The following is a 19,617-nucleotide window of genomic DNA, read 5'->3' on the forward strand; positions in this document are numbered from 1 at the left end:
TGGACATCATTAGGTTCGGGAAAACGTAGTATGAAGTAATCTTGTAATGTTGAGGCCAAATATCAAGTCCTAAGGAGGGACTTTCTAAGAGTTAAAGCACAGGAGTGATAATCACCCCCAAACTTAGAGTTTTGTATCTCTAGAAGACTAGCACAATTTCCCTAATTTCTAGGTCATCAATTCCTGAAATGGTCAATTGATTCTTCTAAGTCAGGTTCATCCTACTCATCTCTACGAGTTCATCTTCTTCGTCTAAGACTATTGTTTCTAAATCGCTAGACTCTAAAACATTATTCTCAGAATAAACTCGTTCCTCTAAATCATTATCGGCTTTGTAAACAGGAAATACTACATCGTCTAAAACGAGGGTATCTCTAGTCAAATCCTCGTCCTTTTGAATAGGTGAATAATTATTAAAATTATTTGGATTTGAACTAGAAATAATATTATCATTGTAAAGCTCAATTGGAGTAACCATTTCCTGATCACTATTCCTACATAAGTATGATTCTCCATCAACACTATCCTCATCATAATAACATGAAAAAGATCGAACCTCATCAAAACAAGTAGTGCTACCAATTCTAACCTTGTCATCTTGATTATGAAAATAACTATCCTCATTTTTAAGGGTATTATTGGAAACACTATATTGGAAAGTAAGATTATTTCGAGCAAGTCTTTCGTTCGTCTCAGCCATCAGCTTGAGGGATTCCTCTATAGAAAGTTCACTCATTATTGTAGTTCTTTCGTTTATAATTACACTATTCATCTCAGCTAACTTACGCGTCGACTCAGCTAACTCCCTGAGGGACTCTTCTAAAGGAGGAATAGGAACAGAGGGATCATAAAAAGGACTACTTTTCAATAGTTTGATTGTATCCTCTAGAGACGAAGAACTAGTACTATAATCTTCTTGCTCGTAAGACTGATGCATGTGTGGATAGTAATTGGGCTCACCAGGGTATGACCCATATCCTTCCAAAGGATGGCGTTCCCAGCCACTATTCCTAACATGGTCATAAAAAGGATGATGTTCATATTCAAATTCAGGTCGATACTCATTGTATTGGCTTCTATCATACCAGTTCGACATTCTTAATTGCAAGGGAATTCTACACAATCACAAACAAGGCTGACTCGACCAAATCAAACCTATAAAATCTAGCAAACAAAAAGCATGATGGCTCCACTTAGATTGTTTTCTAGACCAGCTTCTATTCCTTTGAAAAGGAATTCGTTACAATTTGAGCACACCCCTCTGGAATCAATCCGAGCTAATGTAAGTTGAATCGAGGCGAGGGAAACTCAGTGGAGCTTTGATACCCAATGCCTCACCGCTATCACAAGGCGGCGCAGTCACGCATTCAACTTACAGAAACCATCAAGAACTTTGAAGTATGCTTAAAAGAGTAACCAATATTTTTCGAAAGATTTTCCTACCAAGCTCGTTACCCTATCGGTCTCGTTCTAATCAGATTTTAAGCTTGGGTTCGCGTTAGGTTTCGTTTACCTAAGGCGGGCAAGAAGGGAGGGTGATGAAATCCGAACTCTTATCTTGTATTAGTCAGGCCTTGCCCTTTACTAGGAATTTAAAAACAGTCCAAATTCGTCCTCAATCAATGAATCACCTTAAGGAATACAGTAACTCACTTACAGGAGATTCGCGAGTGTTTCGATGGACTTACCTCCCGTACCAGACGGGGGATGAACCGTTGAAGTCGACTCGAGCCACGACTCCTATGTCATGTACGAACCCGAGGGGCCGAGACGATATAGTAATCGTCGTCCTTCCCTGCAAACAATTTGTATTTATTGGTATCCTTCCGTAGGGTTTAAATAAATAAATAAAAATAATTTCCCGATTGTCCAGTCCAAAGAAAAGAAAAAAATAATAATAATAATAATAATTGCAACAAAAAAAATGGAAAGTCTCTTAAAAAAATAATTCTCTCTTTTTGTTTTTTTTTTTTGCTTTGTCTTTTTTCCTTCTCTTTTAGCTTTAAGCTTTGATTCCAAGGTCTTTAGTATCCAACTTCAAACCTGTAATACAAAGACATACCAAAGATACGTAAAAAGAACAAATGGAATAATAAAAATAAAATAAAATAAAAGCCTAAAAATTCTACCTAAACACAAATCCGCGTCGGCGGCGCCAAAATGATTAATGATTTTTTATGAGGTTGTAGTAATGAAGGTTCAAACTCTCGGATTTGTGAAGGATAATTTTTTTAGACTTAATAAAAAAGATAAATATATACAATAAAATATTAACAACGGTGAGAGGTACTGGGACTAATGATTCGGCCAATCTTCATAAAATAGGGTCAATGAATTATTCTCGACAATAATCGCTCAAAACATAAGTTATATGGACTCTTATTTTGCCAAAGTAGATTCTCAAAAAATTGATTGTAAATGTTTAGCATGGAACATCAAATCACCTAATCTAAGCATGACCCATCTAATCAAATAACAACCAATTTTATCAAATCATATTTCAATTAATTTTTAATGCAAAAGTCTTAAAAAGAATTAATAAAATTACCCATGTATGAAGCTCGGCCTCCTCCGTCACCCCAGTGTTGGGTTTTAGCTCATCATCGCAAACATACTCTCAAAATATTTAATTATGGCTCAAAAATGGTTTACAATGGTGAAAAATGGAGAAAATCGGGAAACTGCAACGTTTATAAGCGTTACAGAACGATAAAAAGGAAGTGTTGCGAATAACTGCTGCAAATGAAGGCAAACTACGACAGTTATTAAACGACTGTCTTGGCAAGTCCGTTCTTCATGTTCTTCATCTTCATCACGAACAGCAGCAACAGCAGAGAGAATTCGTGATTCTTCCTCTGCATCTTCCTCTCTTCTCCTCCCAATTCTCCGCCACCTCTCACTTCAATTGTACGTGTATTTATAGTGAATTGAGGCCAAAAATCCGACCATTGATTGCGTATATACTCTCTTTAATTCGATTATTCCTCGCTGCCAAAAATAGAGAATAATTGCCATTTAAAGAATTTTCTCACGTCAACTTGCTTCCTGCACGCTCCCATTCGACTTATTCACGCCTCAACATTCTTCCAACGCCAGCAGAACTCCCCCATGCACACAAGAACATCAATTTTGCTCGTGTTACAGTACACGTGCTCTGTTTTGGGTGTGTGAATCATACCGAAAATTCCATCCAAATTTGATCGATTATGTCACCCATACTATGTTCCTTAACCTATATCACATCTCTATACCAAATTTCAGCCATTGAATCGACCCATAACCCCTTCATTTTGACGATCGAAATTCTGCCAGAACTGTTTAGAAATTTCCCGCCTTTTTCCAAAATTTGAATTATGAGAAGAAAAGTGTCCTCCCCCTAATCCTGTACGGGTGTCCCTTTAGCAATTGGGGTGGAAATAGTAATTTTGGGGTGGAAATAGTAATTTTTCTGGGTTCCTCCGGTACATTTTTGGGACGCTTCCGGTGCATTTCTGAGGTGCCTCCGGTATATTATCCTGGGGGTGTAAAACACTACTTTTCGAGCTCATTTCGCCGCAAAGGCTTATTTCTCTAAAAACATCTACAAAAACACAAAATAACACAATAAGTACTTAATCGAGTCTAACAATACAGAATATTAAGAACAAAATAGACACATAAATGCGTCTATCAATTGGTTATGACCAATATTCCGTGGATCCTTATAGTTTTCCTCAACAACCTTATGGCGGGTATGTGTGTGAACAACCACAAGGATGGGAGGGTTCTTATGCTCATGAACAAAAAGTCTCTGACTTTCTAGACAAAGTTTCCAACTTTGTACAACAAGAGTTCCAAAAAGATAAAGAGGCTACAGAAGAGCAACTCCAAGAACTTCGTGAAGGTATTGCTAACTTACAAAGAGGTATTGATCAAATCAAAGAAGAAAGGTATGCGGAAGAACTTTGCTTTAAAAAAAATAACTATTCTAATGTGCCTGTGGTGTGTGATGAATATTTGATTGATGCTAATGTTGAAAAGGGCCAACCTTTGGGGTCTTTCGTTGATAATTGTGTAGCTACGTCAACTCTTGATCTTAATAATGATCATTCGCCTATTCAAAAGGATGAGTTTGAGGTTAGCAACACTAAATTCAGCGACAACCAATCTTATGTTAGCTATGAAATTGACAATGATTGTGAAGATACGTCGTTTGAAGCAACTCATGGTGACATTACCCAAAGGTGTACAATGGAATTTTGGGATCAAGATGAAGATGAAAAGGACTATGATGACACTTGTGTAGATTACTCAAGCATTGATCTTAATAATGATCAAGAGCCTATTCAAAGGGTGGAGATTGAGGATGCTGCATTTTTGAGTTTTCTAAAAAAGTTTCTTATAATAAAATTTGGATCCGCAAAAGAAGATGTGTCATACAACGAAGAGGAGTGTGTTGAGAATGAAACCGATATGACCAATATTTTGGAAGACCCAATTGAGCTTGGAAAGAATTGTAATGAAGATGTTGATGCCGAGAATTTAGTTAAGGTAAAAACGGATGAAGAATGGTTGCAAGGTTTGATAGAGGACCATGATATAAAAAAGGTGAGTAATTCACTTGAGTTTTTCAAGGATGAAGAGGATTATGTGATACAAGAGATTGTGCAAGGTTTGTCTAACCCTTTGAATGTTGTTTCTTCTCCTTTACCTCTTGTTGGTTTGAATGTATGTGCTTCGAGAATATTGTTGAATGACTTTGTTTCTCGATTTCCACCATTAGAAACATTTGATTCTCATATTATGAATGTTTGCATAGAAGAAACCATAGAAGTTCCTGAATTTTATGTTCTTTATACACTTCCAAGTGTGGAGAAGAATAAGTGTGGGGGAAACTTCTATTGGGATATAGCTTCACTTTTGCTTTATTATACTAATGTTTGTGTGAAGTTACTATTTGCAAAACAGGTTACATGGAAGGATCCCCAACTTTTCATATTATTGGTGTATGGGGAATTCGTCTTGCAAGTCGGGCTGACGACTTTAAACCAAACGCTAAATGGGAGGAAACCCATAGGATGAGTATTTATTGTATTGTATTTATTTCTTGTCTTGTTTTTAGCTTTTTCTTGTCTCGTATTTACTTTTTCTGATTTCTTGTCGCATATCATTATATGATTTCCCACCTTGACTTTCTTTGGACGATTCAATTTACATTGAGGACAATGTAAAGTTTAAGTGTGGGGGAGTGGTTAAGCATTTGCATTGTAAATTTTTCAAATTTTTTAACTTTTATGTAAATTAGTGAATAAAAAACTCCAACTTGTGGTTAGTTTAGAGTCACATAGTATACATGTCGCTAAGATTACATCGAGATTCTCATAAGAGTGACTGAACTTAGAGATGATAGAGAACATGATCGGGTTTCTTACTTGTATGAGAGTTAAAGTTGGATTTAACCATCTCAGTGGCAAATAAGGTGCAGATTGAATTCAGTATTATAGTAGTGGTCCCCTATAGTGGAGACTACCTATTGTTACATCATGTGAGGCACCGACCTTCAATTCTTTGCACCTGTCTAAATATGTGCTTTTAGAGTGTGTGTCACCTACGTAAACTCCGGGTAGAATGGTGAGCTACCCAACCTCCCACCAATAGAAGCACTATTTTGATCTCTTGAGTGTTATTTTATCAATCATGAATGGTGACATCGAATTGCTAACTTACATACCACTTGTATTCTTGTTCGCAGTTAGCACCATCCACTTTATCTCTCTACACCAACAGGTCCATAGAAACACCATCATCATCAACAAGAGGAGCATCACAAATTCGAAGGAAAGTTGAAGACGTTCAAGGTTTACAAGCAACAATACAGAAATGAGCAGATTTCAGATTCAAGTAAAGCAACAAGACAAGGAGAAGAATTTTTACAAGTTGAAGACTTTATGTACAAGAACGAAGATTATCAAGATGAGAGTTCAAGGAGTTTATGATATCGAGACGTACAAGTTGTGAAGAATCAAACGGTAAAGTACTTACACCATGGCCTTTGTACTTGCATTTTTTTATTTTTATCATATTTGTATATTATTTTCTCTTGTTCCGAAAAAAAAAAAAAACTTGGGACATGGTCATTTTATGCTAAGTCCCTTGTCAAAAAAAAATGAAAAAAAAAGAAAAAAAAAAAGAGAAAAAAGAGACAAGAGAATATTTTGTTAGGTTTATTATTCGTTTTACTATTTTGTTTTGTTTTTATTTTGTATTTTTTTTTATTTTTCTTGTTTCAATAAAATAAAGAAAAGAAAGAAAGAAAAGAAAACAAGAAAAATCTTTTGTATTATATTTTGGGTTTGTATCATTTTGGTTTGTTTTTAGTTTTGTTCTTTCAATAAAGCCAATGGAAGAAGAAATATCCATAATGAAGTTTCAAGCAACAAGGAATTAGAGGAAAGAATCACATTGTCAAGATTTTACGAAGTTCAAGAATTATCATCGACAGTCGAAGACCGAAGACGTTTCTATGGATGCTGTGAGAGTGGTGCTAGCTGCACGTCGAACGGATAACGAGGTAAGTAAGCATATTCCCATATTCGTTAAGTGGTTGATTTACTTTCTAAGAGATCGTCAGAAAAATGGGTTTTCAAAAATGAATAAAAGATGTGGGTTTTTCAAAACAACTCGGAGGGTTTTTGCATTCCCACCATTCAAGGTGTCGCAGGATTCTCTCTTCCTTCCTACCTGGACACATGTGTGACCCATAAAAAACTATTTATTATTGAGAGTAACTTCATAAAACCCTTTCTTGTGAGGCAGAGTCGAGGCTTTTGATCACTCCGAACCCGAATTTCTTTCGAGAAGGGATGGTTATTTCTCTCTCAACTTTTAAGGATGAGATTGTGTTTATTTATGTGTCTAACTTCTTATGACTAGTGTGCAGAATCTCTATGTCTTCTTAGCGCGTTGGATGTTATCATTTCGGAGAACTAGTAAGTTGGAAAAGTAGGTTTTGTGGGTATATCTCTAGTAAGCCCTCACCAGACTAAAACTCGTCCACTAGGGACACCTAGGGGTTTAAAGGCATGTTATTCATGCTAAGAGTAACCGTATCCTCGACGAGATGGAGTTGTATGTATGTTTTAGAATTATTTTGTTTGATTTGCTCGAGGACTAGCAAAGTATAAGTGTGGGGGAATTTGATAGGTGTCTAATACACCTTGATATTTGTCTATTGTTTATACTTTCTCTGCATGTTTGCTGGAGATATTGTTTTTCTTTCTTCTTTGTTGTACCGACAGATGAAACTGTTTTGAATTTTTATCACACGTTTTCAACCAAATTTGTTTCATCCTTTGTTTCCAGTAGGTAGCTTCCATTATTATGTATTCGTTTAATTGATCTGGAGTAACCTTCTCTTGTTGCAACGTTGCCACCGTTGGATTGAGACCTTGAAGATGAAGCAACTTCTTTTTTAACTTACTGATATTGTTTTTAATGAAGCCAATTTTATGTTTGCTCCAACTTTATAGAAAACCACCTAGAGACGCCAACTTCCCAATTAAATCACCAAACAGATTAATATTCCAAGAATCTAAAACCTCCTTAAGAAAATCCGGATGAGAACACCAATAAGCTTCAAACTTGTACGATGGTGGATTCCGTACGATATTTCTGCAAGTATTAAGTAAAATTGGCGAGTGATCACTAGAAATTCTTGGAAGATGTAAAACACCTGAGCTCTCGAACATCAAGCACCAATCAGGAGAAGCTATTACCATGTCTAGACGTTGCCTTATTAAACCCTGGAACTGTCTCCCATTTTTCCAAGTAAAAGCCGGACCAGAGAAACCCAAGTCTAGAAGATGATTGTCTCTAATGAAGTTATTGGAGTGAGTTATTGTGCAGTTCAAAGATTGATCACCTCCAAACTTTTCTCTTACTGAAGAAATTGCATTAAAATCACCAATATATCATTTAGGGCCTTCTACATGTTGAGAATAAAATGAGAGACTCTGCCGGAAATTTCCTCTATCCAATCTATTTAGTGGACCATAAACACACAACAAATTCTAACTTCGAAAGGCACCATTCTGTTTCACTTAAGTTTTTAGATGAAGAGATAATTTCAGCTTGAATATCATCCTGCCATAACAACCAAAGACCACCATTTCGTCCTATAACAAGCACAACACAAGAATTATAATATCCAAGCTTACGAAGAATTGGACCAGAATCAGCTTCAGATAATTTAGTTTCCGATAGAAATACAATACTAGGTTTTGTACTTCTAAGGAATGATTGCAAAGTTTGAATTGTTGGGTCATTCCCTAATAACCCCCAACAATTCCATGCAAATGCTAACATGGACCGTGCGGCCAATTAGGGCTAGCCGCCACCGCCCATTGATCATCTGAATCCTCCTCGAGTCTTGAATCCATCTCTGATTGTGTGGCTCTAGAATCGATACATGTTCCATCCTGCATTCGTATAGCGCCACTTCTACTGGTAGTTGGTTCCGAAATAGTGGCAATGCGGAGTTCTCTATCCATTGATTTCCATTCACGCTTTCTAATAATTTTGGATGATTGTCTGGGATTCCATAGAACCCGTCCACTGTCACTATTTTGTGGTTTATGGTTTGTCCTGGATAAAAGTTGATAAAAAATCCCATTGATAGATTTACTAGAAACCTCAGTTGATGAAGACTTTAGCTTTTTAGTAACAAATTGAAAAGATTCTGCTACTTGGAAAGATTGTGAACTGTTATAATTAAATTGAGAAGAATCTTGTTGTTGTTGAACAACAATTGCTTCTCCTTTAACCAAGTCTGAGTTCATGTGTTGCAGAGCAGGAATAAAAGTAGTTACTGGTAAAAGATATTTTTCTCGATGGGAAGTAACTGAAGATTCATTAATTGTGATGTTTGGAGCAGTTAAGGATGAAATCGAAGAGAAATATTGATTGGATACCTTTGATTTGTATTTGAAATGTTTTGTAACCGTTAGATTTTTATTGTTCAGCACAAATCCACATTCAGGTAACCGCTTGTGCAAGTTATCTCCATAATTGCTAGACGGTTCAACTGATGATGTGGATTACGAATTCCCCGTCATTGATGAGTTGTAATGATGACTCATCATCCTTGTAATCTCTGTTGTTGCCAAACTCCGGTTTACCATACATTCAGTTATTTAATTTTTCTGACCAATCTCTTCTCCAAGTTCTTCAAGATTATTGACATAATTCTTCACCAAGGAATTTATTGATCGTTGATATTTTGGAATTATGAGATCATAAGCCTGTTGTTGGAGTTCTGGAGGAAAATCCTGGTGAACTTTGTCCTTAAGTTGATGAACCTTTGGGCACATTTTCATCAGATGTCCAAGAAGACCGCAGAATAAACAGAACCTTGGAAGTCTTTCATATCCGATTTCAACAGTTATCTCCTGTCCATTTGATAAAGGAAATGAAATAGAATCTCTGAGTGGTTGTTTGATATTTACTGGTAGAGGCCCTCTCGCAAATTTCCCCCAATTGCGTGATTCTTGAGTAGTAATAGTTCTATGACTTCCAGCGTGTGCTATTAATCCTTGAATAAATTTTCTATCCAAGTAATTGACTGGTAAGCCATGTAGTTGAGCCCAGAATTCTACTTTGTCAAATAAATACTCATGTGGTAGCTTATTAGGAACACATCTCTCTAAAGCTAGTAGATCATCTATTGTCACCCATGGAGATGATTCCATGATAAATTCAGGGTCCGATTGTGATTCGAATTTGATAAGAAACGTTTCAGACGTGAATTCAGATACATAGAATTTTTGATTAAAAGAACTTCATAACTTATGAAGAAGTTCCCTGTCATTGGAGATTTGAAATGTTCTAGGAGAGATAATCAGTAGAACCAGACAATTTTGGTAGTTCTTTGAGGGATTTTGTAAAGGAGTATTAATACAAATTTTCTTTGATGGTGAGTCTTGACTAAGAAGATTTGCAAATTGACTAAACATTTCAGAATTTTGATTTTATTGAAGTGAAGAGTGTTTAGATAGAGACATGGTGGAGAAGAAAGAGGATGTTAAAGAAAAGAAGACATGCCAGAGGCTATTGAGATTGAATTTTCCTGAAAAACTTAAAATTGAGGATAACTTCGTTTGAAATATGAAGAATCCAACAACTAGTTAGATCACAGAAACTTGGGATGTTTACGAACGATAAGGAGGGTTTTGATAAAAGTGAGATTAAAATATGATTGTTGGAAAAATTTACGTTAATGGAGAAAGTTGCAGAGCGTCTCTCTCATTCAATACAGTTTACAGTTCGTCTTGCACCACAAAATTTATTTTTAATTTGCTCGGTTACAATTAAGCTATATCTATCCAAATCCAAAGTCTTTTCTAGTAACAAGTACCGGGTAGACTAGAAAATACAATTAAGCTATATCTATCCAAATCCAAAGTCTTTTTCAGTAGCAAGTACCGGGTCGACTAAAAAATATCTCCTAAGAGTCGACATAGGTTTTACGCCGGCCTGTCCGACCCTCGCACAACTTGCACCACGGCAAGCAATAATTAAGCTATATCTATATCGCCCCAAAATGCAAAATTTATTTTTAATTTGCTAGGTTACAATTAAGCTATATCTATATCGCCCCAAAATGCTCTAACCATAGTGCTTGCTTGGCCTAAACATATAGGTCCATCGGCTAACCTTACACTAATAGTGATAGGTGTTAGTCACTGATTCATCAGTTTTTCTCAGGTTTCAGAAACTAAACTGTGGTTGTTCACCTGCTCTAATTAGGAATACCATCAGATTTGCTTGTACGCATAAAAATCACAGAGCAGAACAGGTCATATCTACCAACTCGAACAGGTCATGTCTACCAAATCCGAAATAGTAGGTGGATGAGTATACAAAAGCATGTAAGGTTAAATGTTATAGAGAACAACAACAAAAGACAACGGAAAGAGAAAAGAGCAGATGAAAACACTACCCGATCAATAAGACGATAGAGCAGATGAAAACACTACTCGACCAATAAATTAGCTTATGGTTAGAATGAACTACAAAAGGGAAACCGGAGACAGAACTAGATTACAAGAAGAACCCGTGGAAAGAAGCAAGTAGAATGATAACTAGCTATGTGATATTACTTCTATATATATATATATGACACAATCCGACTTCTTTATTATCTTCCAAGCGGGATGAGCTTTCGGTTTCGCATGTACGGATCAACCCACTCTTTATCTTCCCTAGCAGCCTTCTCCCACCTCTGTTTAAATACTTGAAGCTCCAAGGTTGATTGTCTCCTTATCTGCAATATTAATCCATATGGTCATCAGTAAGAGCTTAAGAAATGAACAGAACAAACAACCTAAGGTGACATTTAGTTTGCTCTAAGCTTGATTGTCAAATTCAAACGAACCACTGCGATACAAATTGAAAATCTACGTTCTATTTTTTACAATTTGATTCTTTGACGTTTAAACCGGCAAGATTTCAATAGATCTCAATGAACATGAGGTTACGAGAGAGAAGGAAATTGGAAGAAAGCAACATTATTATAGACATTACAAAGCCAGAGTTCCTCACCTCAGATCGAACATCGACTTCTGGAGATCTTCGTTTCTGTGGATCAAGAGATAAAATAATGTATTATACAAGGAACTTAGCCTAAATGGACCAGAAGTATTGATTCCCATTTCTCCTTAAGTGTAGGCGGGAAATGTGAGATATGTAGACAAATAACCTCAACTAATTAACTCAATGTTTACCTGTACAGGTTCTTCAAGAACGTTATTTTTAACCTGCATAAGTTTGTACACAAAAAGAGGTTTCAGATATTGTGAAGAACAATTACCTACGGTTGAGATCTAATGCATAAACATATTACCTTTCTAGAGGATGCTCCTCCTAGAGTTTGTACACCTTGATGTACAATATATTCACTATCAATAACTCCTACCTTCTTCGTTCGGTCACCCTAAACACAAAGCTTAGCATGTTGGTCTTACATCCAAAATCATGTCAAAAATGAAAGCCTAAAACAGAAGTTATTTCCATGAACAATATTTAACGAAATTTTTTACAACTCCTCACCTGAGCACAATACCCAAGTTTCATATCCATTCCCCATCCGTGAACAAGATCATTCTGCAGGAATTCAGAAAATACAGAAACAATTACAACCCAATCCAAAGAGATAAGGATCTAGGGTCATTAATTTTCCTTCTTCATTCATATTTACTTTCTCTGACCACTCAGCCTTACAGAGGTAGTTTTGATCAGATGAGGCTGAGCAGAGGTAGAGGCAGAGGTAGGGACAGAACCTGGAGACCAAGGACAGACTGCAGGAGCAAGTGTATTCAATCGTTCCTACAGTACAATACAAGCAATCCTATGTGCATACTGGGAATATGTAAAGAGCAAGTTTACCTGGATGAGATGCCAAGCACAATGCCAAGCAGATCTGGAAAATACTGGTGCCATCCCCTCCACCCATCTGTGGAAGAAAAGCAAGCAATAGAAGATAATACAGTTCTACTGTGTTAGCAGAAATATAGCACTCCCCATACTGTATTTTAAGAAGAAGATAGAATGGAGTGAAGCATATGTTACTTTCATTTTAAGCAAATCGATCATGCTTTTAACGACCTGGTATCAGATAAACCTAAAAGGAACATCAAGATAGATAAAACCTACCCGGTGCAGGGTGGTCCTTGGCTAGCATCCGAACATCTGACACTTCCTCGATTATCATAGATCCTCCTGTGTAAAGTTATAAGCGCATTTTTTAGCAACAGAAGTTTTGCAATATAAAGAATGAAATCTCAATCATTCCATAGGTTCCCGTTCACCTGTGGAATTTCTTGGATCTTTTGCGAATGGTTATCTTATGATGTATTTCCAACGAATCTGGGTCTAAAGCTGGTTGTGATATCTCCAGTCCCTCTGCTTTCATAATTTTCAGGTATCTGCCAGGAAACACTGTACTTTGAGCACAAAGTTTAAAAGAAAACAACACACGAAACTAAGAAAATAACTTTCACAGGAAACAACAATATACGTACCTCCCTGGGTGGAAATTAGCAACACCCAAATCTTCATCCCAAATGAAAATATAATCATAAGTAGAAACAACATCTGGATGTAGAAAACGTTTTGCAAACCACCTGAAACAATAAATAGTTAATATATTCTATAATACGAGCATACAGAAACACTATTGACTTCTGAATCTTTACAGTCTCACTGAAGCTTACATAATAACGCAGTACTGAAGAAGGTGATATTACGGAAACATTTGGAATTGGTGATAACGCAAACATAATACTCACCATTTTGTTTGATTCTCGGCAATAATATGAATAGCCTTGTTACTCCACTCAAGATCCTGCCATCCATCGACGTTGGAGTCGTAGTGGAATAGCATAATTGTAAAATTTCCTGAAAGAAACTGAATACCAGGAGGTTAGACAAGAAATGTTCTGTTATTCTGGGTTACCATACACACCATATATAGATAGTTACCTTCTGAACAATAGCATTTACATTTTCCTTTTGCTTTATACCAACAGGTATTGCCAGAAGGTTCTGATGGCTAGACACCTTAATCTGAAAGTAGAAAATGAGCATGAATATTCCTACTAGTTGTTTGCCAGAATGATTACAGCAAAATTTCTATAACCACAACAGTACAAATATGTATATGAGAGATAATGGTTATGTCCCAACATCATTGTTTAATGAACAAGAAGGATATCAGGTGAGAGTGTACTTAATACAAAGTGCAAATAGAAATGAATCTTACCTTACTCGCGCTACTTGTAAACCATAAGGGCCTTAGCTCCAAGTCTGACCTAGCTTGAACTATACCATGAGGTAGATAATTCACCCTACTGAAAGCATCGGTTGAACCCTAACGATAGCAATAGAAACTTTTTCAGAAAACGAATACATCTTGAAGGAAAAGAAAGTAATCAAAAAGAAAATTTAGCCATGCAAAGTTGAGTAGTAGCAGTAAGTTTGAAAGAACACATTTTGTTTGTCTTTCCAGTGGGCAGTAGGATGAAGTTTGAAGGCATATTACAAGGAAGGTAGTTAGCATCCTTACCTTCTCTGCGTTGAAGGGATTCAACCTAGTCTCCATCTGACATTTTCGAAGAAATTCATTAATCATTAGTACACAAAAAGAAAAGATGAAGGGTCTAGCAAAGCTTGAAATTACTATTAGTAAACAATACATGATTTGATACACGATGGATGCCTTCTAGGAAGGACTGCAAATGGTGTAACCAGCATAACTGCGAACACACCACTACCAACTATTCACTTTATTATGTTTTAGGCCTAACACTGGATTCAAAACCCATCCAAATACATTATTGGTCTTTCTCCTGAAGCAACAAAAACAGTCTCGTGATGCAAACGCATTTGACTTTCATAAGCTAGGGTAACATTATTAGGGTGACAGCACGTGCTACGCCTCTATGAATAGAATTCCACAGTGCAATGGTCAAATGGTGCAATGCCATTTGTAAGCAATCTAGTTACTGCTGTCTACTAAATATTAATCGATACAGAAAAAATGAACAATGTATGTGTACCTTTGTATGATGATGCTGATAATTTGTTGTTCTGTACACAATAAACAACATAAATGCACACAAAATTCCCATAAACGGTAATTGTTTCATCTTTAGTCCATTTGAACCCTGCAATGTTGCTCATACAGTTAGAAACACTAGAAATCGGGTATCATGCCCCCAACTTTAGAGATATCAACATACATAAGTGACCAAGGATATAAACTAAAAAATTGAAGATGAATAACAAGTTTCTTACCTTATTTGTAATGAGATTCCTGCTTTTTGATAACCATGTCCAAGACTTTAACGCCGTCATAGACAACAATGTGTCTATTTATCTCATAACATACATACTGAAATCAACACTGCAAATGCAGACAACAAATCAACATGGTTCTAGACTCAAAAGTCCAAATTTACCTTAAAAAAGTAAAGATCGCTAAAAACATGCAAATCAATAGTTAGAAATCTAAACACTTAAGACGAGTGTTTTATAAAAACCCGTGAATTCAGAAAGTTAATAGCGACAAAATTTGGCCGTCAAAACCCTAGGGTTTGGACAAAATCACTTCGCAGAGAAGAAACTCAAGGAATGAAACTCAAAAGCAACTAAGAAATTACTCAGATATACCTTCAAAGAAGATCACCGCGGTCAATTCAACTCTTCTTAAGAAAGAATTTCTAGAAGCACGAATTTTCAACAGAAGAAATTAGGGGAAACTATAACTAAATTAAAAAAAAAATGAATTAGCATTAAGAAATTCCAATTAGCTTAATAACGAATATTTGAACAGTTTTCCCAATGAATTATTCTGAATGCAGCAGCATTTAAGGTTTAAGTACGATAAAAACAGAGTTAAAAACTGTTGAGTGCAAATAGAATTTTGAGCACAAAACATTCTTCGATTAAACAAAATTCTTCTTACAGTTTTAAAAACAATTTTCAGACGAAGTAAGAACAAAGAAATATTTTGAAGGATTCAACAACGTAAACTCACCGCAATATTCAGTAACTCTCTCTGTTTTCCTTATCCAACGCACGTACTTCTATTGCTTTTTTTAAACCTAGAATTCACAATGTGGAACTTCAAATAGACCAAGTACTTGGAGAAATATGGCTAATAGTTCCAAGAACTCGAATAACAGTGGGTGGAGTTGTGAGATTTTATGATTAAAATAGAAGGAAAGAAGAAAAGAGATTGAATTAAAGGCTATCTTTTAACAGTAAGTGAATTTAAGAGCCATTAAAACCTGCAATTATAGAGTACTACTGTAAAGTACCTCTTAATTCTTAAGTGGGAAAGTTTCTGAATAGTTTTCTACTTGGAGTAAAATTGGATCGATAGATCCAAAGAATCTAGTAGAGAAGGAGAGAGGCAGGAGCAGAAAACAAAAATTGTTTGTGGGGAATTGGGAAGTGGGGGATCACTAGACTAGACTAGACTAGGAAGAGAAGAAACACGTAAGTATTTGTGACGCCACGTTTCATGGGGGAATGCTGCATGTACTGTGCTGTGCCGACGGGTTCCCAAATCTCATCTCATACGACTCTGTCTCTGTCTCGGTTACTTCTTAAATTCTATCCCCCTCGAAATCACCTCCCTCTCTTATGTCACAACTTCTATTTCGAAAAGAGATATCCGGCAGCACATTGCACCTGCCAGAGTTATGGGCGGCACACAGATAAAAGGTTCTTAGAATCGCCTCCTTCGCTTACATGCCCACATACAAACCTTCATCGCAACAATTATTAAACTATCATCACCCAAAAACCTTACAGTGACATCTGCTAAAAAGCATATTAGTGGTGTAATAAAATCACTCTTCCATCCGCTCTATGCAAATAGTTACTACGGAGAAATATAGAAATTTAGTATCACTTTAAAAAATTTACTAGTAAGTTACGGATCTCTGAATTTCTGTTACTCAGGGTAGTCTAATGCTCTCTTAAATGAAAACTGTACGCTTGAATAGATGGCCAAGTCCATGTCTTTTTCATTTTTCTTATTTAAGCATCCTAAAGGCTTTTCAGCCATATTTTTTGTTTGTCTTTACATTCTTGGTTGAGTATAGTTCTACATCGAAGTTAATTAGGCCAACGGACTTTGATAACAATGGCGCTAGCACAGTGTACAGACCTTGTAAGTTGTTACGTACATAAACAAATTTTAAAGCTAACGAACCAATCTTTTTCCTTCATTTCATAGCTTCAATCACCTGCAATGAGTCAGTAAGTGTCTCCTACGTGTTTGCTTACAAACAACCCCTACTAACTTCCACTCCCGCACCCAACTTTGTCTCTGTGCCTACGGCCAACCCCTAGTGTGTGAACCGTGAAGTGGTTTTGTTCTTTCGTTTCTTGACCTGACTCGTCAAATTTATGGCACCGTATATCCGTGACTTGTAATGTAATTTAAATTTTAAAATCTAAGCAAGATAAGCTGCTTTTCTTTGAAGGCAGGACCAAGATTAGGAGCGTGAATTCTTTCGAAGATAAGGAGCGTGAACCTTCTTGTGGTAATACTTCATGACTTCATGCTTAGGCCGTTACATCCGCTAAGTAGCCCATCGGCGTCTGATGCTGAATAGCAACTGCACCCGAAAATGTAAAAATATAGATCAATGTATCCCTCCAACTTTTAGGCCGACAAAGGCCATCACAAGTCCAAATCAGTTGTTAGATCTTTTTTATTTCAAAAGAAATCAGTAGTTAGATTTTTGACGTTTAGTTTTCTGCTGAAAGCCTTGTAAGCGGAGTTGGTTAATTATTGCCAAAGCAGTTCAATAGCCCCAATTCGACCTAATAATATGAAGACCATGCAATTAAGTTTGACAATCATTACGAGTGGTGCACAAGACCATGTAATTTATTGAATTAGACATTATAATCAACTCCCCCGGCTCGCAGGGCAGGACCGGCGACACAATAATCCGTACTCTTAACATTAGGGATGGTGAACTCTGTTGAAAATGGAAATAATGAAACCCCAAGTTAATCTGTTTGACACGTATTGGACTGGACTGAAGAATTGAACTACTCTCACTAGCTAATCTGAAGAACTCTGTCCGATATGGCTCCATTTCCTAACACAGATCTTGACGTAAGAAAACCAGTGAACTTGGAAGGAAGTTGGAAGGATGCATCCACGGTACGTGGTGAAAATGACGAAGATAACATGTTAGGATTTGAGGGTTGGTGAGAGGCTTTTGTTAACTTGTATACCCTTGTACATGTTAAGGTTTAATAAAGAATTATTTTATTTTCTTGGAAATTATGTTTTTTGTCTTATTCTATTAGAAATTGGTTTTTTTTGCACTAAAAACAATAAATTTTGTTCCCAATGCAAAGAATTATTGTTTTCAATGCAATAAAACAAACAAATCTTATTTCCAATGCAAGAAATTGTTGTTTTAGTGAACCTTAACATGTATACGGGTATACAAGTTAACACGCAAACATTATTTATTTTGCTTCCGTTGGAGTTAGTTTAGATTCATATGACCACAACACGAGACATGTAGGAGCAATAAACTTTGATCATTTCCCCATGCGAGTGTAAATCATTCATAAACAAATGTGCTATTTAAAGCAGTGACGTTGTGAGCACATGCAAGTATGCTGCACGCGACATGTTTTGTAGACTTTAAAGTTTAGTATTACAATAACCGAAGAGGAGCTCGAGAATGGTTAAGGTTCCAAAGGAAACCATTTAATGCAGAATCAGACTCCCAATGGAAGAAGCCAGAATCAGATCGAGAGACCCTGCCTGGAGACTAGGGTCTGATCCGTCGTGCCACTGCGCCTAATTACTCATTAGTATAAAAAGCGAATACTATATTTATCAAGAAGCTAAGGCTCCACATGATGTCGTTTCGTCCGGTGTTGGGCCAAATCCAGTTTAATCTAAGGCCAATAAAATGGTCGCTTTTTCAATCGAGAATAAAATGTTGCTCTCGTTCGAGCTTAGATATTATTCACAATTAAAGGAAATAAACTTTTTTCTGGTTTTATAAGAAGATAAGATTTATTGACGATAAAAAAATTTACAACAACACTACCAGAGGTAGAGAAAAGAAAAAAAGAAAAATTACAAATTGAAATTACAGGAATAGTGCGTCCCAATTACTAAGAACGGAGCTGGTAAAGTTCAAGTGCACTCTTCTCCCAACCGTACTTGCCCAAGCCAAAAGATTGCAACCCAGTTACTTCTATACCCAGGTCTGTCTCCGTCTTGAAGTTGTGTTTAGGCTCAAATATGCGCTTATTCCTTTCCATCCAGATCGTGTAAACCACTGATGCAGGAATAAGACTCCATAGGTAGTTGCCTGCATTCGAAAAATTCAAATGCTGCCAAGTAATAGCTAACATTCCCGTACTTCTCGGTACCACCCAGGACCAGCTGCCGCTATGAAAAACTGGATACCAAATCATGTGAGCTATTTTACAGTGCAAAAATATGTGATCATGTGATTATGTATCATCACCACAGAGCACACAAGAATTATAGATATCAATACCTTTGATTTGCATGATGTCTGGTGTATTCAGTTTCCCATGAAGTAAACACCAGATGAGGAAATTAATTTTTGGAGGAACTGATTTCTTCCATACAAAAGAGTGAGGTAAGTCTTGAATACCGAAGTTGGCCGCCAATGTGAATAGAAATATTTTACGGTAGATACACCAGAGTCATTTAGCGACCATCTTCTAGTGTCAGTTTGATTGTCAAGGACCGGAGGATAACTACCAATCTTGGCCATAAACTCAGCAAACACATTCGCTTCCAAAGTCGTCAGATTCCTTTTCAAATTAAATTTGCAATTTCAATCCTTGGAGACCATGTCTGCAATCTTTGCTGCTTTATTACATGCCAGCTTGTATAAAGAAGGAAATGCAGAAGCAAGGGTTGTATTACCTCTCCAAATGTCGTTCCAAAAAGAAATTCTGCCACCAAAATGGATAAACAGAGTTGAGTTACAACTTACAAGATGAGCAGTATCGGCTATTGTTTTCCAACATTGACACACCATGGGAGGTTTTGAC

At 36.5% G+C, this 19,617-nt stretch overlaps 1 protein-coding gene across 3 annotated transcripts; it reads right to left on the reverse strand.

Moving 5' to 3' along the window:
* Window positions 1-10,949: 10,949 nt before the first annotated feature.
* LOC113305961 lies at window positions 10,950-16,466 on the reverse strand. 3 transcript variants are annotated; one of them, XM_026554960.1, is made up of 17 exons: window positions 15,572-16,466; window positions 15,205-15,254; window positions 14,830-14,938; window positions 14,592-14,699; window positions 14,099-14,134; window positions 13,796-13,903; window positions 13,516-13,599; window positions 13,323-13,441; window positions 13,056-13,157; window positions 12,843-12,959; window positions 12,688-12,753; window positions 12,421-12,487; window positions 12,085-12,138; window positions 11,879-11,968; window positions 11,760-11,792; window positions 11,578-11,613; window positions 10,950-11,299 (listed from the first exon to the last, which is right to left on the reverse strand). In XM_026554960.1, the coding sequence occupies exons 3-17, from the start codon at window positions 14,887-14,889 to the stop codon at window positions 11,174-11,176; spliced, it is 1,206 nt and encodes a 401-aa protein (XP_026410745.1). In that variant the 5' UTR covers window positions 14,890-14,938; window positions 15,205-15,254; window positions 15,572-16,466; the 3' UTR covers window positions 10,950-11,173. The 3 variants fall into 3 exon arrangements, with proteins under 3 accessions (XP_026410745.1, XP_026410749.1, XP_026410739.1); XM_026554964.1 differs by having other exon boundaries at window positions 15,205-15,299; XM_026554954.1 differs by lacking the exon at window positions 15,205-15,254 and having other exon boundaries at window positions 15,572-16,465.
* Between the last annotated feature and the right edge of the window lie 3,151 nt (window positions 16,467-19,617).

This window comes from Papaver somniferum, chromosome 1 (assembly GCF_003573695.1).
Source record: "Papaver somniferum cultivar HN1 chromosome 1, ASM357369v1, whole genome shotgun sequence".
NCBI classification, from domain to species: Eukaryota; Viridiplantae; Streptophyta; class Magnoliopsida; order Ranunculales; family Papaveraceae; genus Papaver; species Papaver somniferum.